Below are 26,668 nucleotides of genomic sequence, written 5' to 3'. Positions count from 1 at the left end.
TTTTTTGTTCGAATTCTGATTTGTTCGAGAAGCAGGACGTTCGGAAAATAAATAGATGCAGCTCACTGACAAGTGCCGCTATTTGAGCTAATTTTGGAACAGTCCTGCGGGCGACTCATGCGGTCCTCACGGGCGACCTGGTGCCCGCGGGCACCGTGTTGGTGACCCCTGCATTAGATTATGCAGGTGTACGTGATAAAGTCCTTGGCTGGTGGAAAGTGTTCATATGTGATCCTTTATTTAAGAGTCTACAAAGGTGCAACATGTGAAGACTAGTGCACAAGAACATATTACGTGTCTGAGAAGTGAACTCTCTTAACACTTGGAGGCTGCATGCTGTGATCAACTTTAATGGGCTGCTTTCTTGACAGCTACAACTGGCTCATTTAAACACGATCCAAGTGGAGCACTCAAATGCAGGAAAAAAAAGTTGACAATACTATATCTGGCTTACAATATCAGAGGAATCCATTTGAAGTAAGCATGAGCTAAACGACCTTTATGAAAGGCTATGCTATGCTTTTAAAGCGCCTACAGCTAAAGTGCTCAGTAGGAATCAGGCAGTGGTTCTACATAGAGAAGGTCAGCAAATTTAAAAAGGAGATTCAGCCAAGGTTTGTCCAAAAGCTTTGCTATTTATAGTTACCACGTCAAAATCTGAGCTATGAATCTGAGGTGTAGGTGGAATCTTATTTGGTTGATCTGTTTGGTCACTGGGTCCATTGCCGGAGAATTTGAATTCCTCCAGCCATTGTTATGCCTGTCACCTTACTTTTCTTTTCAGATTCTCACCAAAGTGTCTTCATCTTTGGCCTTTAAAGCCTTTGGAAATGTATGTATTTATTTATTTATTTATTTATTTATTTATTTATTTATTTATTTATTTATTTATTTATTTATTTATTCATTCATTCATTCATTTATTATCCATCCATCTATTCCTTTATTTATCCATCTATTCATTTATTTTGTAAGTATTTATTTTTAATCAAATGTGTTGGGCTATGTATCTATGCTGTAATGTATGACTGTTGTTTAAATGACTTTGTTTTAGTTAGAATATTTTTTTTATTTTTATTCTAGCATGATGTAAATAGTTAGCAATTAGCCGGGCAGAGATTCCTGTCTGTTGTGTTTGTTTGTAAAGAAGAAAGCCAAGATATTGTCAACTACTACCTTATTACTGTCAGAATGCGAAGTGTTGCTTGGTACAATGTGTTCCCCTACCGGCAGTGGCTGGGAATCAAATCTGCATCATAGTGCTATTCTGGTTTAGTACATAATTGAAATACATATACACACACTGGGCACTTGTTCACCAAACAGTCTTTATTCATTCAGTGTGTACATGCGGGTATAGTGAAATCATCTGCTAGAATGGGATGCAGGCTAATTTTACTAAAACCATCATCACTCTAACACACCTTTTGCTCCATCGACAAACACAATGTAGAATCATTTGGGAATTATTGAGGCTGGGACGAGAACAAAAACATATCCCATCACAAATACTACTTCATGATCTAAGAGACAAATACAACGAGAGAAAAAAAAAAAGATTCTCCAATTTTCTTCCAAATACAGCAGTTGATTATTAATAAATATGACTGTAGTAATAGAATGTGTTTTTTTTTTTCTTTCACAGACATATGTTTAACAGGCTATTGCATTCCTTCTCCTTCCCCAAAACTCCATTACAACTAGTGGAGTTCAAACAGGTATGACACATGCAAATGTCACCGTGTGGTCACAGTGACCGCCAACTAGGACTTCTCATCACGTTTCTTCTTCTGGAACTTCCTGAACTGCGACTGGATGGCTACAGCCGCCTTCTCAGTCTCTGGGTTTTCCATGTCAATGTCGAAGTCTTCCGGGACGTCCGCCTTGGATGCATCTGGAGAGGAAAACAAAAGGAGTGATATATGTATATTTGGAAAGGGATGCCACCTCTCACAGAATGATTAAGTGATCCATCCATGAGAATGGATTATCTAATATCTATTTGTGTGTCTGACTTCATAAGACCAAGTCGGGTTGTTGTGATGCGTCTAGTGTGTTGGTGGAGTGCCCAGTGCATGTCACTTCTCACTGTCAACCCTCACCACTGGCTAGCAGTATGCGAACGGGAGAGCCGAGCGTGTAAGTCTCTCCCTGCCAGTACATAGCCTCTCTAACAGCAAGCCCTATGTAGTGCCTCCACGCGGCGACACACGGTAACTGGACCCAGGCAAAACTACAAGGGACTCGGAGGAGGTCTGGTCCCTAGACGTGCGGCACGCAGGCCCACCGGTGTGTGGACACGCCCTGGTGCCCACGAACCAGCCCCCCAACTATGGGTTAAATAGTACCACTCCCCAGTGGGCTCCTCGGGAGAGGAATGGGCTAAGGGAGTCAACCCCTACAGAAAATCAATTTCCCCTTGGGTTGGTGTCAGGAAGGGCATCTAACTGTAAAAAGTTTTGCTCCAAAAATATTCTCAGTATGGCTAGACAAACACAGAAGAGGCGGGGTACAGCCTTAAGTACCCCGTGGGCATTTTCATCAGCCTACGACAAAAAGAATGATGGAAAAGGAGGCCAAACCGTAGGTGGATATGACGGCTCTCAGCCCGATGGACTGCGGAGAGGCCTGAACCGGAATAGAGAGGAGCAGGAGGCACGTGTTAGGGTGGCTACATGGAACATTGGCAGCATGTCGCACCGATCCGGGGAGGTGGTTGAAGCTCTACACAGGAGAAGGGTAGATGTCTGCTGTGTCCAGGAGTCAGAGATGGATGGGTGGAAGTGCAAGGATGCTGGGTGCAATCGGCAAAAGGTACAAGTTCTTCTAGCAAGGCTGCAATGAAGGGACTGGTGGTGTTGGAGTACTTATCGCTGAAAAGTGGATAGATCAAGTGCTAAGCATTAGCAGGGTAAATGAAGTTGATCGTTGGGAAGCGCCTGACAAACGTAATTTCAATCTATGCCCCTCAAGTTGGCAGAAGTCAGAACGAGAAGGATGCGTTCTGGGACAAGGCCATCATGGTGCTGTCAGGGATCCCCCAGAATGAGGTCATAATTCTGGGAGGTGATCTGAATGGACACGTGGGGAGGGAGTCAGATGGCTTTGAGGGCGTACATGGGGAACAGGGGTACGGCATGCGGAACGCAGAGGGAGAGAGGATCCTAGAGTTCGGCGACGCACTGGAGCTGGTGCTGTGCAACACGCTTTTCAAGAAGGACAAAGCCAAATTAGTAACATACAGTTCGGGTGGCTGCAAGAGCACAATAGATTACATCATGGTCAGAAAGGTGGACCGCGTCCTGGTCAGGGATGCCAAGGCAATCCCCAGAGAAGAGTGTGTGTCTCAGCGTCGCCTGGTCATCGGAGACCTAACTCTGCGAATCAAGAAGGTGGGGGCTAAGAAGCATCCTCCCAAGTTGAAGGTGTGGAAGCTACATAGCGCAGGGAGTAAAAACGAGTTTAGGGAGAAGATTGAGCATATAGCAGAAGAAGTGGAGGAGATGATAGAGTTGGGTGGTGTGGATGGCAAGTGGCAGGTAATGAAAAAGGCTCTGCTTGAAGCTTCAGAGGAGGTGTGCGGATGGTCAAAGGGTAAAGCAAGACAAAGAGAGACATGGTGGTGGAATGACAGCTTCGAAAGAGCGGTGAATGAGAAGAGGAGGTGCCATAAAGTATGGAAGAAATCTAAAAGGGAGGCAGACCGAGCGCGGTATGTAGAGGCAAAGAGGGCGTCACGGACAGCAGTGTGAGAGGCCCAAGAGACCAAGAGGAAAGAATTTGCAAGTGAATTGGAGAGTGAGAGAGGATGAAAGAGCTTCTTCAAGATAGCAAAGCAAATGGTTAAGGAGAGGCGTGATGTGACCGGTGCAAACTGTGTAAAGGATGAGGATGACAACATCGTGACAGACAACAGAGGAGTGAAGGAAGTATAGCGAAGGTACATGGAGAAGCTGCTGAATGTGGAGAATGACTGGGATGGAGAGGTGGGATGCGATGAAGTGGAGGGTGAATGTGGCCTGATCACGCAAACAGAAGTGGGGAAAGCCATGAAGGCCATGAAGGATGGAAAGGCACCTGGACCATCTGGAGTGGTGGCAGAGATGCTAAAGGTACCGGGAGACGTCGGTGTGCAGTGGATGACTGACCTGTGTAACAGTGTCATCGCTGAGGGGCACATTCCGGAGGACTGGACAAGAAGCGTCCTGGTGCCGCTATTCAAAGGGAAGGGGGACCCACTCGCATGCAGGGCCATAAAGCTGCTGGAGCATGGAATGAAGTTGTTAGAGAGGGTGTTGGAAAGGAGGGTGAGGTCACGGGTAGAGGTGGACAAGATGCAGTATGGCTTCATGCCTGGTAAAGGTACAACAGATGCTATTTTTTTCATCCGACAGATGCAGGAGAAACACCAGGAGAAGGAAGAGGTTGTACTTCGCTTTTGTTGACCTGGAAAAAGCATTCGACAGGGTGCCAAGGGAGGTGGTGAGATGGGCCCTAAGGAAGTCGGGCGTGGAAGAGGGACTGGTTAAGGCTGTGATGACTCTCTACTGCAGAGCATGCACAGCTGTTAGAACAAGAGTTGGCGACAGTAATGGGTTTGAAGTAAGGGTAGGGGTGCACCAGGGATCAGTGCTCAGCCCATTATTGTTTGCTATCGTGATGGATGTGGTATTGAGGGAAGTGAGGGGTGGACTACCATGGGAGCTGCTCTACGCGGATGACCTTGGTATTGATGGCTCACAGTCGAGAAGACCTAGCTAGGAAGCTAGCAGCCTGGAAGACCTGCCTGGAAGTGAAAGGAATGAAGGTGAATACGGCAAAATCAAAGGTCATGGTCGGTGGTGCTGGCCTGGGAGTGGTACCACAGTCAGGAGCATGGCCATGTGGAGTTTGCGGGAAGGGAGTGCAAGCTAACTCTATCCGGTGCAAGGGTTGTCAGAGATGGGTACACCGGAGATGCAGCGGAGTAAAAGTCACCCTACTAGCTGCAAGTGAGACCTTCAAATGCAAGCGGTGCAGGGGAGAAGTCGCCCAAGCAGACCCAGCTGAGCAAGAGGGGCTCATAGTAGATGGAGAGATGTATGAGGTGGTGGACAGCTTCTGCTACCTTGGGGACATGCTTAACGCTGATGGGGGGGGGTGCACCTAGCAGTGACAACAAGGGTGAGAAGCGGGTGGAAGAAATTCAGGGAACTCATGCCCTTCTTAACATCTAAGGCCCCATCCCTGAAGATGAGAGGCCAAGTGTACTCAGCTTGCGTCAGAAGTAGTATGACGTACGGAAGTGAGGCATGGGCCCTGAAAACAGAACACAAAGACAAACTAAACAGAGCAGAAATGAGGATGATCAGATGGATGTGTGGTGTGTCACTGAGGGAGAAAAAACCCAGTGCAGAGCTGAGAAAGAAGATGGGAGTGGAGGCCATAGTGGATGTGGTGAGGAGAGGCAGACTGCGATGGTACGGACATGTAGTGAGGAAGGACGAGAACGACTGGGTGAAGAAAGTTATGTCGTATAATGTAGAGGGAACAAGACCCAGTGGCCGACCTAAAAAGACCTGGCAGACGACCGTGTCAGCCGACATGAAGGCACTCGGCATCAACCACGAGATGGCCATGGACCGTTCCCGGTGGAAGAAAGCCATATCAAGAACCCAGTCCAACCCAGCGGCGCCTGGAAAACGGACTTTAAACCGATGATGATGATATATAGTCACTAAATAGACACACTATATTATAGTGTGCACATATATACGTAAATACATATACATACATATATACACACACTTTTGTAATGTATTCTATTGTATTATAAATATATAAATGAATAAATAAGTTGTGTCATACTCTACATTTTGGAGCTTTCAACTCATTTCACGTTAATGTACGTATGTAATCATTAATTTCTTATTAAAGAGTTCTTCAAGTGTGATGAAAATGTTGACGTAAATGTATTTTTACAGTATCTGAAGTGACATATATGAACTCTGTTCCTTCCATTGAAATTAACACACAACAGTGGCTTTGCATAGAGAACCCTGAAATACCACACAAAAGGTCCAATGTCATCACAATGGACTTTGTTTCTCAGGTCAAAGGACATAGCAAAGATTAATGAAAAGAATTTAATCATCTGAAAACTCTGCTCAAGACGCCATAACTGTAATCCCCCCAAAACTGCCAAATAATTCAATCCAAAAGAAAAAAAAAGTAGTCTTATTTTCTATTCAAAGGCATGGTATAAAAATGAATAACACATGATCTGTATCACATACTCATGCATCTACACAAAATATATTTCGGTATTATATTATCTTGTATTATATAATACGCATTGTAAGGAATTTAAAGCTGGCTTTAATAATGCATTAAACCAAATGGATTTTAGAATTCATTAATGTTTAGGTGGATGTTAAAGTGTGTGTTGTGTCTGAAGAATAGAATTCAGATGCAGACTCGCTTTGAGCTTGCATCATGCTCACATGCGGGGCCAATGCATCTGTTTGAATTTATAAATAGGTAATTTTTGCACATATTGACAAAGAAAACCTTTGTGGAAATTGTAAACTTTTGACACTCCCCACAGACAACTGGTCTGGCATCCATACAGATGAACGATAACGAGGACTGTAATCTGCAATTACCTCGGCACCAATTAAATGTCATCAATTCCCATTATTGGTTGAGCAGAGCGCATATGTCAGTGTAAGTAACTGGGCTCTATGGGGCTTTAAAGGTCACGGCACACTAACATTTACACTGCGAATTCCGCTGAGGTTTAAACATCTGTCAGTTTGCAGCTCCATGAAACAGAACCAAGGAAAATGACCCTCGATCTAGCATATTTGCTCCACAATGATCGTGTCTCATGTGCGTTACAAGAGCCTGACTGACTAATTAGGAAGCAACAAACAGCAAAAGCCAGTGAAATCCACAGAGGGCGGTATAACGAACCTGCTTGTGCATCGACAATGTAACTAATCCCCCCTGATCCCTCGTGGCTGGTCAAAACTCCTTTTTTCTTGCTTCTCAAGGGCGAGTCACTAATCCCCGTGTCAGGACAAGATTCTAATGTGACATAATTGCTATTGGATTTTCCACTGTTCCAATGATGGTTGTTTGGAGTCTCAGATGAAAGCATTGACTATTGAGCCATGCCCTTCACTGTGACAACACAAGACATACCTGTACTGATCATGTGTAGCCATTCATCCCAAAACCAGAATTTCCTGCCTTTTTTTTCACCATAACCATTTCTTCACAAAGAGTTGGACTCATTTTTAAGTCAAATTTGCCTAATAATTCTAATCCCACCTTTTTTCACCCATTATCCAATCACAGTAGGCAATTGCCTCGTTGCACTCTCACACATTGGTCCGCCTTTTTCCTAGGTGTTCGTCTGGTAAAATTTCATTTTTGGTTCTATGGTTACCATCACACGCCTCTTTGCCACCAATGGCACTTTTCCACGTTCAAATAAAATGCAAAACAAAAGATGAAATCTCAGTCACATAGGTTTAGATAGCAAGTCTTTGATTTCTGAGGCATTTTTTTTCTTTTCTGAGATTTTGGATTGAATTTGAAGTTTTGTTGCGTTACTGCTTGCTCTATAGTTGTACTTTCATGTGCATATCATGTTGACAAAGGCTCAGCTGAAGTCAGTTCTCACTCTGTCTCACTCAGTGACAATGATAGATGGCGCTCACTCGAAGGATGTGCGTCTCTGCCCCCAGCACAGACGATCACGCTATTACCTCTGGCAGGACCATCAGTGTCCCTGTCTTCACCTAATGAGCGTGTAAATCGGCTGTCAGAGGGCTATTTGGATTCCTCCCCACTTTTCTATGAAGGGGTTATATTTATCTATTTATCGCTTCGATGATAACCGCTGGAATCTATGCACCGGGAGATATTTGGCTTTAAGGATTTACTTTAGGCATGACTTGCCAGTTTGGTGCCAATTTTTCTGGAGAGTTGTGTAGATGAAATGGGTTCACAAGTGACATGGTAAGGCCATGCTCGCTTGGCTGTCTTTCAGAATGTCTTTTAAAAGTGTCTCTGGAGAGGCGTGAAATGTGGGACTCCTTATTGATTTCACTGCTTTAAAAGCAGTTGAGCCATGGGTAGGTGGATGGTGGTAGTGAGGGGGGGCAAGACGCATAAAAGAAAGCCTTACAGACCTTGACACGAGTGAGACAGATTTGGAAAGTCAAAATTTATCTTCAAGTAATATAATGCAAGGTTTTAGATAGTGAGAGGGCATTTATTTTCAGCTTAAGGGGTTGCTTTATGGGATTTATTCATAGTTCCTGTAATGTTGAGCCAAATGCAAAATGCAGGCTACCCATTTAAACACAGTTCTTATAGTAGGACAGTATATTGGATGATCAAGTGTACTGTACAGGGGAAACTCTTGGACAATCTTTTATTAGATGTTCTTCAAACTCTTTTGTTTTTGGAAACTTTATGTTTAAGAAAAAAAAATAGTGCGACTTTGACTTTCAAGTTATTTCGTTTTATGACCACAGTTGTAACCCATGTCACTCGTATGTCAACTCTTTTCCCATTCAAATGAATGGAAATGCTAAAACACCCACAACCAAATTAAATGTGTTTTTAATAAAAATAACAGTCTTCAGCAATGTAATGTGTGACATCATAGAGAAATGACATAGTTAAATAGAATGTAAATAAACATTTTCATATATTTTTCATCCTTTAACTCGACAGATACTGTGCTGTTCCTTCTGGTGTTCATCCTTTAGCCACCAGGGGGCAATTAATACAGATATAATACATGTGAATTTCATGATGGAACACAAAAAAAAGATGAAGCTGCACATATTCATCATTTCTCATAAAGCAACCCATGATTATAATTGAATTGTCTGTCTGCAAGTGTTGCTGCACTATTTGTGTTCAAATAAACATTGTTGAAAGATTTTAACTCCCACAACATCCAAGCAACGCCCATTTGCATTGTGTGTTGTTAATTAAAGGCTAAAAAGACAGTAAGACAGTTAGAGAGTAAGAATAGAGCTTGGTTTTAATCCATGTATAACACTTTGAGTGCATGCACAATTATGTTGGTATACACATTGTAGATAGCCAGTTTTTGCGTGTCTCTAGTTGAAAGTCAGCATGAGAAAACATACGCCCTCCAAAACCCTTGAAGTGCCAGTGTGTGTGAGAGACACCTGCAGCAATCAATACACACATACACACACTGTATTGATTACTACTGCAGGCTTGGTTGCTCACACTGTGTCAACTTTTACTTGGCTTTCCGGGTGGATGCACAACCTATGGACTGAATGTGGTGTGTTCAAAGACTCAAAAGAGCAGTGAATGCCTCCATACCCTTGATGTATTCAGCATAGCAACAACCGAGTACAGTAAAGCTAATTAAAAAAAGATGCAGGAATTGGGTCATCATCGCTGAGAGCCCACTGCAATCTATTTATAAAAAAAAAGATAACTTTGATCTCTAAAGGTGAGCTAAGTCAAAACATTCCCGGGTCTATTCAGAACCATGGAGGAGGAGTTATTATTACTCTTGTGAGCAGATTCGTGCTGTATGCCAAATTACAATGGCGTCAGTGGAAAGTACAAATAGTGTAAAGTACAAATACTTACTGTGTAGATTTTAGGAATTTAGTTTTCTGACAATGTCAATGTGTTCACTCTGTTCTTTCTCCTTACTTGCTTAAAATAGGCCTGCTACTCTAATCAACCTCTATGGATGTTGAGATGTTAAAAAAATGATCATATAAAAAGATGTAAATGAAGGTTAATCGAGATTTTATGGGACTATAAGGAGAAAAATGTCAGTGACAGTAGTGAAATGGAGGAATATAATCCCAGAAGCATCATTAACCACATAAATGTTCCCCATCCATGTCCTTATTTTAATGAATTGTTTCAAATACGTTGTGTTGTGCGCATATGTATCTCAACAGCACCAAACATCCTCAGAGATACAAGCTGTTGGATTGAAATAGTGTTTCTTCAGGCATTCCACTGCATCCATTGGATCAATATTCACTTTTGCAAAGTCATCTTTGCCATCCTGGTGATTCCCAATATTTCTGTAATGAGGCAAACAGCCCTGCTGTGGGACTGGGGGTCATGCGCTGTGATTGTGTCCTCTCACTTTAGTATTCCCTGTTAAAATAAGTATGAATACATTTATATGTGCTACTGTCCTTGAGCTTGTAAGAGAAGTTGTCTGGAAAGATAAACTCTGCTTGAGACGGCGTGGAGTTAGTTGGAGCCACAACCGCAGTCATTAATACCACTCCTCATCCTCCCACTCTTAAAACAGTAAACTTATACTGGATACAAAACGCCTTTGCTTTTCTTCTTTCTTCTTTCACTGAATGCAAAGAACATTAACATTAAGCTCTAAGCTGCTTTTCAATCTTCAGAATTTCTGACTGGAATTGGGCAGCATGCTGTGGCACGTCTGTGTCTGCATGTTCTCCCAGTGCTTGAGTGTGTTTGCACAGGGGACAAAAGCTTTGTCCCGCATTGCAAAACATGTATTTCAGGTCCACTAAAGACATCGGATTGTCGAAAGGTGTAAATGGGACTCAAAAACATTTGTTAATATGTGCCCTACCAGTGCAAAGTGTGTCCTGGCTTTAGCAACCATATAGAAACCATGTATAGAAAAGTATAGAAAATACAGAAAACATATGCATTATATCCACCCAAATGACTTTTTATGCACGGCCGCACAGATTGTTTTCTCCTCTTTGCATAGAGTGATTATTTTTGTTATTGTATAAATGGGTAAGCGGCACATTCTAAATCACTGCTGTAATTTGCAGCACGCTAAATTACAAAAGATAATAGCAGTCGATGTCTTGGTTTATTTTGCTTCTACTTTTGTGTATTGACAGAGAGATTAAAAGTAAACATGGTTGGTCTTTTTTTTTTTTTTTTTTTGCTCCCCCGGGCTTGAGCAAATAGGGTAAATCACAGTCTAATCATGCATACTCTCATCAAAGGATTTAGAGCTGAGGGTCATCTCGTCTTTGTCTCCTGATGTTTGCATTATTCTACCCAAGTGAGTCCAACCATTATAGCTCAAAATGATTTATGAGAACGCTGCAAAGCACAGCAACATATACCAACAAAGGTTATTTCAGAGTAAGATGAGAGAGGCTAACATTGGCTGAAAATTCCAATAGATGCAGAATTTATTTTGCTGAACAATGTGTCATTTTAAATAAATAACAGCGTTCACAGTAGCCTGCTGATGGATGGCGCAGCTCCCCTCCTCTCGCTCACACCACCTGAACTTCAGGGGACAACGTATTACCAGGAAGTGACAGATGAGCTCTTTTTCAAATCTGTGCACTGTATGTTGCTGCCATGTTGACATGGATGTGACACTCTGCTGTGGTCAATTTGTAATCAGATCTGATGGCAAGGCCTCTAGTCCCATAATGTGTGTGCGTGCGTGTGTGTGATGTGTTTGTGCGTGCATGTGTGTGATGGCAGCTGTCCTTCAGCCTTTGTTACTGTCAATCATTGGACGTCTGCCTTTAAAAGCTCATCCTGAATACATGCGCCATCACGTCCTACAAACTCCAGAGGACTTATCCTTCTTTCCACTCTATCCACTCGCCTCATTTAATCATTGGCTGACGTTCCCTCGCCGTCTTCTTGCAATCTGCCAGTTATTGCTTTGATTTAGAGAAATGTTTAGAAAAACTTGTGCCCTTGTGCACCATTGTGGGAGGGAACACAGTAAACCTTTTTACAATCTAATGGAAGTGGCTTCCCTCATGAGGGGGTGCTGTAATAAACATATTTTTAAGATGATAATCTGTCTACCTGCACTTTGATTAAAATAGGAATACCAGTCTAAAATCAATCAAGAATCGAAGTTGCAGTGAACCTCTTGTAACTCGCATTTACGGTGTACACAAAGTGACAAGATAAAGTGTGCCTCGTGATGCCCTTCATTATTAGATGCTGCAGAGAGTTTGCTGTGTTTTGACCTCGGGAATGAGACTGCAGCTTACCTTGTCCTCCGGAGGTTTTGTTGTTGCCAGCTGCAGGCCCAGATCCTTGCCTCTGCGGAGAGAAAGAGGGATCATTTGGTAAACACTATTGTTTTCCCCTCAAAGCCGAAATGAAGCTGTACACATTCAAGCAACAGTCATTCTTGAACATTTGTGAAGAATGGAAAAAACTCAGGTCTTGCTCGCTTGACTCTGGGGATGGATGATTCCATTGATGTCCTTTTCTCAACAATGTTCAATAGATTCTTCCTTGGCCCATAGTTTCGGGACCACCCACCTACCATTTTACAAAGTTTCATTGAAATGTTTACTTTTTTGTGCAATTTTGCGAACAGTATCTTTAGAAACACTTAAAATTTTTCCATGACAACTGTGTCAATATAACCCAGTGTTATCTTCAGGAAACGTTCACTAAACCCACCATGTAGATGCATAGATTATGTGAAGTTAATTTATTGTCGAATTTCTTGACTCTGGATATTTCCAATTTATCTGTCTTGTTTTACCAGAAAATAAACAGCAATGAGTACACTTGTTTTGCGGACCAAGCACTCCATAGTACAATATATACGTGATTGCATCACGTTCTGCTCTGTTTGCTTCTCCTTCGCATCTGCTACTTGTTAAATAATTCAGCATCAGTTATCCATTTCTCTAAAGTGATGTCCCTGAGCATGTGTTTACAAATGCTTTGATAGACCATCTATCTTCGCAACCACATCTCGCAAACAAATTTACCCTGCAACCAATGCATTTTTCAACCAAATTGCAATTGTCATGTAAAATAAAAGTTGTAGTGACAACTGAACCAACAATACAGCTGATGGCGTGATTTATCAATGAATGGTTGATCGGTGAAATCGAATCAAGCTTTCACCCAATTAAATTATCTCTCTTCTCATCACCAATGTGGACTATTTATAGCAGTTTGGCCGGCAGGTTTCAGCCGAACAGGTTTGGTGGGATCGCTGATGACAGAGCAGGATCAATACTGCCCCTATCCCCTTAAGACTAACTCATAAAAGCATTAGCAATGGGAAATTGATGACTAAAAACTCCTCATCTGGAGAGAAAAGAAAACAGCAAAGGAAGGTGGAAGTGGCAAGGAGCAAGCACAGTGGGTGTTCTAAATCTTCAGTCAAAAACTTCTAATGTTCAAGACAAAAATGATTTTCCCATTGCTTCAAATGCCCTTCAATCAGAAAAAAAAAACATTCGTTTGGAAGTATTTGTTTATGATTCTTTTGTTGCAAAAGAAGTAAATGTATTTATTCATTTCTTCTAATTAAAATAGGAAAGCAGCTGAATGCATTGAATACTTCTTCATCTTCTGGTTCTAAATAACAAAAATAATATCTCTGAGGTTCGATGCAAGGAACACACTAGGGAATGTGAAGAATAACCAAACAGGAAATGATTCCATTGGAGCGCAATGTGTGCTTGAGCCTTTGGTGCCTCAGAAGCTCTCACTGCAACCAGGTCTTTGTAATTACCTGATTTGTTCGAAGGCTTCCTATTTGTTCATGTCAAGGCTTTAATAGCGGAGGAAACGAAAAGGCGTCATAGTATTTGTCCTCTTTTCTCAGCTTGTCTCTCGACATTATTTATTCAACACTTTCAATGCATTTCAAATAGCGTGAGCTGCACTTTGATGGCAGAAGGAGGAAGAGAGGGGAATAAGCTTGGAAGCGTCCTCTTTTTGTGAATGCACATCAATGCCCGTTTTAAATTGATTCATTTTCTTGTTGGTTACATTAACTTGTCAACCATCATTCTTAACATCTAACCATCACAAGAGGAAATGAAATGTGTGTAATTTATGATTTAGCCAGTCAATTCATGATAATTGTATCAATGATATTAGTCTCTTCTTCCTTATCATGGTGGAGAAGTTTGCGTATAATAATAATCCCAGGAGCTAAATTGTTGCGGTCTCTAGTCCCCTCGAAGGGTCACCTAAGGCAAATAGGTCTAGGTGAAGGACCGGATAATGCACGACTCAAAATTCTATATGATGAATAAAATCTACTGGAAATGTTTTCCCTCGCTCGGATAGTGATTGCCAGTCCCTTGCTCCTGGCAAGCACTTGCTGAACGGGGCTCGAGAGGGCAGCCTCAAGGGATGACATGGGTCCTGCTTCCCAATATTCTATACTTCCATCCATTCCTCCATCTGTCCATACGTCTGTTCATCTGTCTGTTCATCCGTCCACCCATCCATCCATCCGTCCGTCCGTCCGTCCACCCATTTGTGTCTATCTGTCTATTATAGACAGAAATGCAGGGGGTAAAAAAGCAAGAACCTTGGAACTCTGGACATAGTAAATATTAACTTCATTTAAACAGATGCACCAGACACACAACCAAATGAAATTGGGTGAAACCAATTGACAAACACAAACGTTACTGACAGTATTGGTCCAGATCACTTGAGGACTTTGTTTTAAAAAACATTTCCTTTGCATATTTGTATTTAATAAAGCATGAGCAGATTGTAGCAGGGTTAACATATTGCAACTATTGTCTCAACAAACCGTAACTTGAGGTCATTTAGTTTAGGGTATACATGTTCTATGCACTGAGGTGCTGAGGACCTATCACACAGGGCAGCAGGGAGAAGGAAGCGTTCTGCCTCACCACCTCTGGGACTGAGCCAAGTGTAAATTGCCACAACAGCAACTTGACGAGCAAGATTACTGAGTGGGGAAATGCTCTAAACACACACATACACACACTGGTCAACAAATCAGCTCACCTGTCAGACGAATACACACACACACACACACACGCACACGCACACGCACACGCACACGCACACGCACACACACACACACACACACACACACACACACACACACAATCTGTGAGAGGAACAAATAAGTGTGTGGATTCAAAACCAATCAAGTGGAGGAAAAACCTGTAATTACACTGATGAGGGTGATGGAGAGCAGTGAGATTCAACTTGAACCTCTCGTTTATCATGAACGGCCATTGAGGGACAGGAAGTGCATTGAGGTAATACACGCATGCACACACACGCACACACACACACACACACACGCACACAACACACACACACACAGCATTCGACTGTAGCGTGCCTTCTTGAGAATTTGTACCTCTGGGCTTTCAATTAAGGTTGAAATATGAAACCACACAAATAAAGCAAATAAAAGGGCACACACACACACACACACACACACACAGACGAGTCAAGCAGAATTTGAAATTATATATGCACTCTGCATATGCTGTACTGCATGCATGCTGTACATCAGAGAATATGTGAATATATTTTATCTTTCCCAATCTTAGTAGACAGAAGCTGCCATCCGCAGATGACCTTTATGTTTGTTTGTATGTTTGTTTGTTTGATTTGTTAAGTGCACTGAAGCACAAATGACAGCACATTTTCAGTGCACTTTCACTCAAAAGCACATCAGGAAGAATATGCACACATATCCACAGATCAAGCATCATTAGTCCAACTGAATGTATACATTGTGTGTAAACAATAGGAGCAGATAAAGCTAACTTAAGGTACTCCTTAACATGTCTGTGTGTCTTTTGGGGGATGGGCAATTGGCCTTAACATTATTAAACAATCCAAAAATACATAGAACCTTATTTTCCTGAATAAAATATTTTGTTTTGGAAATCACCACAACGAGAGTCTTCACTTTAGTTGTATGTTGATTATTTTGTTTTGAATTCATTGTGCTGATGTCTAGAGGCAAAATTTTAAAACGGACTAACTATGAATGTAAAAAATAACAAATGTCCTTCGTTTCATAGCAACATATAGTAAGTGCATCTTGGTGTGCTTCAAAATGTCTTGTTTCCATGACAGTGACAAATTGCATTGTTCACTATGATGTGTCGCTCACACGGCTCAAAAAGGTGACGTCCAGAGTGTGGTGCGTGTACGAAAAGGCACTATGTTAAAACTCCCTTCATTCTGCTGCTGCCTCTTCATCTACTCAGAAGCAGCCTGCTCATCTTCACCACAGTGGGAGTGAGTCTGCAAGCACCCCTTCACTACAAGCACGCCGTGTGTAAAAGCTTCAACTCACATTTATCTGCGTGAGCCGCATTGGCTGTTACATAAAGCATACTGCCACGAAGGCCACAGGGTATCGTGAAACTGTGCTAAATCAGTGCTGGATCAATAAGTCCACGCCGCAATTTTTTTACATCCTCCTCTATTTGTTAAATTCAAGAAGAGAAAGTAGTGTAGAGGAGTTCTTATTATTTTAGTGTTGCAAGCAGGTGGAACACATGTAAGTATGAATTTCCCCCTTACATCTTTATTCTGTTACAGACATTCAACTGCAATAAGTGATGTTGGTGCAGAGGAATAAATTGAATTCAACTATGATATAATTTTAGCTGAACTGTATATATTCTTTTAATGATGCACTGTAAAATAAGAAGTTGTGTGTGGACCAGCTGGTCATTTCCAAGTGATTCAGGCTGAGGAGAGTTATGGCTAAATTATTTAGAAAGCAAGGTACACACAGGCCAAATGTAATAATTATTTTGACGCTTCTGATCAAAGTGAACAAAGGCCCGATTGTAGGTTGTCTCAGAAAGATGACACTGAGTTATTATCCAGGCCATTATCCAGTCTTACTAAATGCTGAACCTGTTCTTCAATCTTCATCAAACTTTTATGAGAGTAGTCACCACCAAGTTCAGCTGAGTCACAGATTTTACAATTGGAAGGTGACACTTTCTTCTTCTTAATATTTTCCGGTAGTTTCAATGGCACCGCGATGCCTCTTACAGGTCAATCTTGGTACATTGACAATCATCTAGTTTGATTTGGGAAGGAAATTTACAATAGCCGGCAAATGAGTGTGATGGGCTGTGTCGGCTATCACACAATTAGAGCAGTAGGAACACATGGAGCATTTATTTCCCTAAAAATGTGTGAGGGCTCTCACGTTTCAAAAATCACTTAAGATGTGAAAATTCATTGTGTGTAAACTAGCCTCAAGAAAGCAAGGCTGTCATGCAACCATGGAGACTGATCAAAGTGCCTGAACGGAGCCTTACAAACTGTGCCTGTTCAATAAAAGTTTTTTTTTTCTTTCTTTCCTTTGAATACTAGCTGGAAACTATTTTTTAATTCACAGCAATTCCCACAGAGAAGAAGAGAGAGCGAGAAGCATAGAAAATACATTACTTTGACTCGTCAAATTATTTTTTCAAACTCCCCGTCTGTTACACAACTTAATGAGCCTTGAAATTGACGAGATTACATTTTATGGTGTTTCTTTCATTAGTGCAAGCTTTGCTAGCGTCTGGGGATTACTTTCCTCTATTTGCGATTGTGGTGATGGTGGTACCTAACAACGCAGAAGGCGAAGGAGAGATGAAGTTGTGCACGGTCAGGAATCAGGATGGCTTCAGGTTCAATCAGCCAGTCAATTTACAGAAGCCAGTTACTGTGATTCTCACTGACACACTTTTAATCATGAGGTCCTTCACTTGTTTTTTATTTAAGGAACAATAAAACCAATCTGTGGAAAAGCTATACAAGTGCTTGTTTGTAGTGATTAAAGGAATAGGTCAACCTTTTGGGAGAAGTAAAGTTGGAAGAGGAAAATCATCTCAAAGTGGAAGTTAACTAAATATTTCTTTACAATGTGTCTAATGTCTAAAACTGTTGCTCTGTAAAACAATGTTATCAAATTAATATTAACGTATACTGAAGCCCGTCTGACTCGGCCCTTTCACCAGGCAACCTGCACCATCATTGGCAACTTAAATCTCATGATATTTGACTAATCCAGGAGAGATCTGCAGTTGTCACCCTCGCTGGCGAAAGGAAATGTTAATGACACTTCTCACCTCCGGCTCTGGCTCCCCAAGGTGGCCCCCTTGTCAACAACCACAAATAGGAGCAATTATCTTTGCCTCTTTTTATTTCCTCTCCTCCCAAGGCACATAAACATTATTATGGCCATTGCTGAATTACGGCTCAGTGTTGCATGGCAACAACTTGAGGTGGACACACTGATGATGCCATAATATGGATTTCATGTTGAAATTGTGGTACAGAGACCATGAAAAATGATGGGAGAAGAACAAAAACTACATTTTGTTGCAGTTCTGCCAAAAACATTTACCATGTCCACACTAAATTCTCATGTACTCACTTCCTGTTTATAAGAAGATGAGAGCATTAAAGAATCAATAGGCTGTGAAAGCTTCTTAGTTGGTTAATCTGCTATATTTGAATCATGAGCAAAGTTGGCATCAAGCAATGATAGATGTTTTGGCTTCAGCTACTCCATCTGGATCAGCGATGTTGACCCTTTTGAAAGGCTCGCCTGTTGGCAGTTATCCTGCTATGTGCTGCCATCTAGTTCCAGGCGGACATCAGCTGTGCGTAGGTCCACGTGACATCAATGCGACCCAGATAACGCTCCCGTCTGCTTTTGTGGGCCAAGCGGCAGGAGAGCCCAGGAATGAACTGCAAGGAGCAAGGTGTTCAAATTAAGAGACTAATTATGAGCAGTGATGATGATGAAGCTGTCCTCTGCCCGTCCTTCCACACCAGAGATGTTCACAATTGCTGCAAAACCCCACAGAAAAGCTTCTCGGGGTAGTGAGATGCTACTGAAATAGGGATTCGTCATAAATAATGTGTATTTGACCAAAGTAAATTGATGGATGTGGAAACAAATTAAATGGACTTCATTTCAACAGTGCAACTTGGCAGCCTCCCAAACGCAAAAGCTTAAAAAAAGCAGTATTAGATCATAATCATTCATGTTCATGTCATTTCCTTGACATTTATTGAAAGTGTGTCACAAAACCATTTCCTCAAAAACTAAAAGAATCGCAACTGTCAAGTCATGTAGAGGTCAATCATGGCCTGAGCAGATGAGATCTTCCGTGGCCATTAATGGCCAAAGAGTGACAAACCTTTTGTTACGTCAATATAAGAATTTTGCCACTGGTAAAATATTGTGTTAAATTATGTGCGAGCTCAAATATAAACCAAATAGCTAAAGTTCTATGGTTCTTGTCTACAAAGATAAACATCATTGCGATGATTGAAACATTTCTTTCGCTACAAAACTAATGACTTTGACATCCAAATAACCTTGGCTAGCCCTGTTTTACCGAGTTGGGTTTCATTACCCTCTTAGTCTTATCCTGCTCCTTCTCAACCATCCAATCACTTGTGAGCCTGTACTTGGATTTCTGTTTGTGCAAACTGGTGTGAACTTTCTCAATTCTGACGATGAGCTCAGAGTAGGATTTATTTTTTCCAATTAATATGAAAACAATTATTTCATTGTGTGCACTCAAAAGCATCACATTAGAATCAATGGAGCCTGTTTACCAAAACAATTATGAAAACATCGCAGTAGCAGCCACACTCAGAGTGGTCTGAGAATAACCCTCTTTATATGTATGGCTGCAAAAATCCTCCAAACAAATCTTTCTCCAGCTTACACTATGAAATCTATTTTTCTGTGTCAGCATCTGTGCATTAGTTACTCTTATGTAACCAAATTCACTATGAGACTTAAAATGAGAAAGGTTGCAGAAAATTATAATCTTCAGATTTACTGGGGCAGGCTTGGTGATGAGTGAAGGTATGCAAATGCGTCCGCTGACATCTTTCCACTTGTTCTCACGTTCAAACCCTCTTAGGCTCAAACCTGTTTCTGCAACTTTCCTACTTATTAGCTTGCCCTGCAGTCCCCCGCAGTCTCTGAAGTGCTATTTTCAGCCTCCAATCTCTGGGGTGTGATGCTGTAATGATTTTGTGCTGGGTAAATTTGCAGCATGCAGCAGGAATGTCGCTTAGCTAATTCAGACGCTTGCAGCCTCCTCGACTTGTAAGGTACATGACTGAAACATGTGCGCAGACCGCTCTGTTGCTGAACTCGCCCGAATGTGTGATTTACATTCAGTGCCATCTGTACAGTAAACAAAGAAGAGATTTTTTTTAGTGTGTTAGGAATATTAGACACATAAATGTTTAACTGCATTATGCTATTTACCGACAATTCATCTATTCGGATTAATTTATATATTCGCATCATGCATGCTGCTTCCCTATAATATAGCTTCATTGATCACCCACTGCAGGGGAAGGACTCCCAAAGCACTTCACCTGAGTAACAGGCTTAATAGAGATGCCTATTTCTTTTATTGATTCACTATACATTGTGGATTGCCTGTGCAACATGCAGACCAAGCCGCCCAGTAACATCATGTGGCACACCCCTCCCCCCAACCCTTAGCGTGTGCACAGCTTGTGAATATATGGCTCCATAATAGTGATCAGACTCAGCTGCAGTGTAAAAACACACCAGTGTGTAATAGCAGCAATTTCAGTGATGCTCAAACCTGCAGGTTAATTTGTCATTGTTATTCATATCTTCTTTGCTGTGTTGGCTGATGTCGTGATTGGTAATTAAGCTCAGCCTGACGGGAATCAATGATGATAAACACTGATGAGTTAATACAGATTGTTTGATAATGGAAAGTGGTAGACCCAAGCTTTACAAAATGTTCTTGAGACTATTAGAAATTTCAAATACTTTGAACACTGCAAAATCACATCATGTCGTGTTGTTGAAGTGCATATTAAAAAGAAACGGAGCACTCAATGAAACTCAGCAAAATAGTATTAATCTCCAAACCACCAAATATGCTAAACAAGTATGGCTAGCTCAAATCCGATGGAATCTCCACATTTGATTCATTCATTGAAGATCATGAATGCAAACTAAAGGAGAATAAACACAATACAATTTTAGTGGTTTTAAAAATTCAACCAGTCTCTCCAGAATGAATCCATCTGCATGTTCAATAGCAAATGAAAACACAACCATCAACGTGGGAGGCCGCGACACAACAGAATGACACAATCCACAAAAGTCCGCTAATCCTGCAGAACACGTTCTAAAGCTGCTTAGTATCTGAACATAGTGACACACCAGTTTCTCTTGGGGCTTTGCCAGTCGGCAGAGACGAGGGCAGACTTATGTTGTGCAGATTTCCATCCTCAGATACATTTTGGTAGATTAAACGCTTCATGGCGCTGATGGTGAAAGCCTCTAATGTCACTTTTTTAATGGAATGGAGAATAAGTGCTTGAACCCAGAGAGAGGACCAAACAAGAGAGGAAAACAATGGACGGACTCACGCCCTGTTGGATAATGAACCAAACTCACTGGCATTGTTTCGCCTGTGTTGCGTTATTAGTGCATTGTGGTCAATAAAACCCTAACTGAAAGAGGTACTTTTTATTTGTGTCCTATAAGGATGTGCTGTTTGCCTGGTTTGTACCGACTATCAATGTAATGACACCCTCTTTACATCCTGTCTAAAAGATTTCAGTCCAATTACTTAGTGAAGTCTCAGCCGCTGCTTAAACTAAATTAAATTGCTTTTTCTGTCAAATTTATGGTTCCTGTCTGTATGTTGAGTTAGGGGCCAGAACAAAACAAACACAAGGCTGATTCTAAAGTCTCAAAATCATCATTAAAAAGTCTCCAGTCTGTCCAGACAAAGTGTATGCAAATTTGCAATCATCCCGATGCATCATATTTGCTCTCTTTCCAAATCAGTGGTTCTTAACCTGGATTTGATCGAACCCTAAGGGTTCGGTGAATCGGTCTCAGGGATTCGGCAGAGCCTCCACTGCGGAGGTCCGAACACACCTGATTTATCGTGTAAATTCTTGACAACGCATATATGTACTGGTCTCGCAAAGGCAACAGCAGACGTCACACTGATTTGCAGGTATTTAATTTGTCTTGTGTTCATGCATTGTTAGTTATGTTCTTTGAACAAGGTGATGTTCATGCATGGCTCATTTAGTAATAAACATTGATGTCTTGAATTTGAAAAAAAAACATTTTTTCACTAAAGAGAGGTTCGGTGAATGCGCATATGGTACTGGTGGGGTTCAGTACCTCCAACAAGGTTAAGAACCACTGTTCCAAATACATACGTATCCAGTACCGGCACACTCGTCAGACACGTCCTTATGTATGCTGTTGCCATTCAATACCCGTGCTGTATACAAAATTCTGTCTTCACAAAAAACTAAAAGATTATATTATTGTTATTATTATAATTGTCTCTATTACATCTGTAGAGAATAGGAAAGTAAAGGCTCTTTAATTGCAAGATTGATTAATTTAATGGATTAAATGTTATTTTGTGTAACGTTATTTCAAATAATTTCATAGTGAAAGTCCCTGATGGGTGCAACAGTGTTATTATGATGTCTAGTAACAGTGTCAGTAGCTTAACCTCTTGTCGGTGCAGAGGGGGGGAAAAAGGGATTAAAACATCCCAGTCAGCCATTTTCCACTATCTGGAGCAACTGACATTTTTTCTGTTGTCAGCTCATTCATTTCGCTTTGACATACACCCGCTGACAGAAGCTTTAGGGACTTGTTCTTCTGGATTTTTAATCTTTTTTGAAGTTGTTGACTACACTGGGGGGCTAGGGGGCGGAGGGAAGTGGAGTATAATTAAAAAGTAAAGATAGAATGCACCTTGGGGATATTGTGCAACTACACTCCTGGACACTTTTTAGGCACAACAGCAAAATCGTTTGATATCCACCATTGAAGTTATTAAGATGCACACTGTCAGAGGGCTATTCACTTGACAAGATGTCAATTAATGTGTCATGGTAACTGCACTGCATCCTATTGAGTGCTGTTCCTATTAATTTGATTACCTTATTTAGTTAGATGGATGGGCCAAAATACTGAATGCAGCTCTGAGCTGAGGAGACAATAGAGAATACGTTGAGCAAAAGGGCAAGTTCAGCCCATGGCTCAATTATCCCATCTAATTTATTCGTGTACTTGTACGGTGTACAGTAGTATATAATTCCTGGATTGTGTGGTAGGGCAACGAGCTGGCGACCATTTCAGGGTATGGTTTGCCAGATTCCAGCACCCCTTGGGACCCTGAACAGGATAAGTTGTGTTGAAAATGGATGGATGGCATTTTATGATTATTTGAGACTGATTTCATTCAGTACATGCAAATATTACTAGGGAATATTTTAATAATCTAGGATGGAAGGGAGAGGTGGAAGGTTTATAGCTGAGGATGGATTTGGAGGTTCTAAGAGGGGAAGGTGAGGATGTAAGGTGAGAGGTGAAAAAAGAGAGATGGCTCAAGTTTGCAGTAAATTATGGGGGCGGGGGGTTGTTTTGTTTTGCCGGAATTTTGTCAATTATTTTTTTTATCTTCTGGTCATGTTTGGAGACTAAAACATATTTCAGACATTCATCCAGCATCACTCTGCTCTTCACCGCTGAGACGAATACGATCATCTCATTCTCACCTCATCCCGCTTGCATTCACACAATATCCACTCTAATGTAACACCTTTATTAATCAACAGGAAATGGCAGAGTCTCTTTACTTTGCATATTAAGGCAAATCAAAGGTTTGCAATTTTGCTGCTGGTGAAAGGGATTCAATTATTCAAACAGCTCCCTGTTGTGTGTGTGTGTGTACACCCAGTATGCATCTTTTATTAAGCCGCCCAGCGAACAATTTGTTACAAACAGCTTGCGGCAGAAGTGCGCTGTTGTCTACATTTGCCATTTGCGCTGATGACAATCATACATTCCACTCGGGTTGTGCTCCCAAACTAAACCTGCCTTTGTTCTGAAGGTTGCTATCAGTGTACCGTTAGCCTACTTTTGCCTTGACGTTAACTTTCTTTCTTTATTTTTTTCTTTGAATTGCACAAAAAGGTTACAAAATGCAACACATGCAAATCATTGCTAAACAAGTTAAGACTGCAAATTGGATACTAAACCATTTTTGTTGTATCACTTTACTCTATTCCGTCCATCAAAAGTGCTGTCGCTTTTCTGGAGTAGCTCGCAGGCATCGTGCTTTTAAATTGTAATTGGGGATAACGTAACAAAAGCAAAGTTTGGCTTTTTGCAATTGTGTAACATACTTGGTCCTATTTTCATAGACAAACGCACACACATGCACTTGGGCATAAAAACTGGTGCATTTTTATTTTCGTGCTGGGGCAAGTCTGGTTTGTTGTGTTTAGGAACTTAGCAGACCGTGCTACACCTTGCTAGGCATTTTGCCAGACCTAGGGCGTGGTCTGTTACACATTCCGAGCACACCTGACAATGCCGACAGAAAACAGATTAGACTTTAGACCAGATGAAACCAGTTTTAAGTTGTTTAAGTATTGGAGCTTATTCCAGCTGGCTTCGGGCAGTAAGCGGGGTACACACTAAACTGGTTGCCAGCCAATTGCAGGGCAGCCACTTTGCACTAGACTCATTTCAGGCTCAGAAATATCAGGCTTTCAATTTCAGATATGCGTTTAAATTTGAATTTACCTGCTTATTAAACTGTTCTCAATGGAATTAGAGATGTCAGGTTATCTGGCAGGCACTCCATAGTTAAATACCATACGTTGTGCTTTTTGTGGTATACTGCAGTTTAGAACTGCAATACTGAGGTGTTTCTAAAAGCGATGTGTATTTTCTCAATCAATAAAGTATCTCTCTGAATGTTCGGAATTCATATTTCAATGTTGGTGTTCTATTGCACATTATTGATGTCCAGAGAATAGATGCAGCTCGGCTTCCCACGGCTGCCGTTATGCTGCACTTCTTTGGACAGCAAATTAGATGAAATGAAATCAATGTCAACTCCGTTGGCTTTATGCAGCCATACATAGTGCCCACCATTTTGCCTCAATTGCTCCAACACACATTTTACGGTCCAATGCTTTAACTGGACATCATTGTCTGCTTTTCAATGATCAAATAATTGACTAAGCAATAATTGTTTATTTCTAATCTTTGAATTAGTATCTTTTGAACAGTGTCAATCAAAACAGAGTATGATTGTGTTTTGCTATAGTTTATTTGCTAGCACTCTTGTATTGAAACCTATTAGACTGAATAGATGTAGCTAATGACATATAGCCATTATCAGTCATTCAAGTTACCCCATCTTTATTATTGTGAACGAGCATCATACAGTAAAACCGCAAATATTCGTTTACGCAGACACAAACAAGCCAATTCCCTGGCTGAACTAGAGCTCCCATTAAAAAAAAAAAAATAAAATTCCATGATGATGTTTGTGCAACAAGATACACTCATATCCCTTGAAACCATTCACAGCCAACATTTTCACGCACCACTACAGTAGAATGCACAGCAACAGCACAAGATGTTCGCAAATCGTTGCATCCTTGGGCAAGACATTTCACACACTTTGCCTCCAGGTCGTCAATGTAAATGAGAAAGTGTTCTCAATTTACTCACCTGCTAAAACATTAAATAAAATAAATGTCCAATAAATTGTAATTCACCTGAATGGTGTTGTTGAGTAAAACAATTAACTAAGTGGTTCCATTTCAACAGTGACAACTGGTGGACGGACGTCTTTTTCCATCTCGTGACATTGGATTTCAAAGTAATTATCATATTCATAAAAAACAGACAGCAAGCGGCATCAGTTTAAGTCACCTTCATTTCATATGTCCAGGAATTCAAACAGAAAGACAATTTCAAAAAAATTTAAAAAAAGACCAAACAGTGCACTGTTTGGTCATTTTTTAAATTTTTAAATCATGATTATTGCATCAATTATTTGAAACATTGTCATTTCATTTGGTACACATTCACCCAGTTCTACACATCGCAACAAAAACTTGAAAATACTCGATCCATCCAAAACTGCTCCAGATAAAGCCCATTTTATCACTTTTTCCCCCCCGTGTCCACTTGTCAGCACTGTTGAATCTGGGATCAGTATTACGTGGATTGGTAAAAAGCAGCAACAGCAAAGACCTGCGCGTAAACCTTGCCGTCACCCTAAAGTGCGCGCACGTGAATAATGCGCCCCATTTCATGTTACAAATGTGAGTAAAACATCATTTAAAGTAACATCGCATGACAGCTAAGAGCAACGAGTCGACAATCACATCGGAAGTGTTCAATAATTCTCGTTAACGACGCTTCCCACCAGTGCGCATTGCCGCAAAGTCCGTGCGTAATAATTAGTTAAAACGCGTAATTAAGTCTTACCCCGCTCATGGTGCACCTTTAAGTAGAGGTTTGCGGTTCTTTAAACAGGGTTGCTTTCGTGGATAGTGACTCACTGCGCGCACAGAAGCTCGCTTTTATAAAGTCCTCAAGCCGACTCCTCCGTGCCATCACGTCACGGATAAACCAATAGCAGCGCCGTAGGCGAGCGGGTCTCCCCCAAGTTACCACCCAACTCCTTCAACTCTTCATCATGTAGTCATGGTGGAAGCCCCCTGCCGTGGTGATTGGCCTTAGGGGGAGGGCACATATTCATTCAGTTAGAAATATTTCATGATAACATTTACACCCCCACGGTTCTCATTTGTAACAACAGTTCATTTGTCCTCCCTTGGCAACCGTCAGTGAAGCACTGTTATTAAGATACATATTTCTCTTTCAATCTAATGAGTCCCGACACTAAATTATGGCAAGCTGTATCAGATGTGATGCTTTTATAGAGACAGATGTTCAGTTGTGGCAGAGGGGTAATCATTCTAGAAAAACTGTCATTGTGGTGTTTTTTTTATGTTTTAGTGGTGCCAGCAAAGT

The 26,668-nt window shown here is 41.3% G+C and overlaps 1 protein-coding gene across 1 annotated transcript; it reads right to left on the bottom strand.

The window, feature by feature from the left end:
- Nucleotides 1-1,308: 1,308 nt before the first annotated feature.
- Nucleotides 1,309-26,281, bottom strand: pcp4b (Purkinje cell protein 4b). Its single transcript, XM_049727004.2, has 3 exons — nt 26,120-26,281; nt 12,036-12,087; nt 1,309-1,894 (listed from the first exon to the last, which is right to left on the bottom strand). Exons 1-3 carry the CDS (start codon nt 26,126-26,128, stop codon nt 1,764-1,766), a joined length of 192 nt encoding a protein of 63 aa, XP_049582961.1. The 5' UTR covers nt 26,129-26,281; the 3' UTR covers nt 1,309-1,763.
- Between the last annotated feature and the right edge of the window lie 387 nt (nt 26,282-26,668).

The sequence above is a fragment of the Syngnathus scovelli genome, chromosome 7 (assembly GCF_024217435.2).
Source record: "Syngnathus scovelli strain Florida chromosome 7, RoL_Ssco_1.2, whole genome shotgun sequence".
Classification (NCBI taxonomy): domain Eukaryota; kingdom Metazoa; phylum Chordata; class Actinopteri; order Syngnathiformes; family Syngnathidae; genus Syngnathus; species Syngnathus scovelli.
This window is presented reverse-complemented; position numbering and strand designations above follow the sequence as displayed.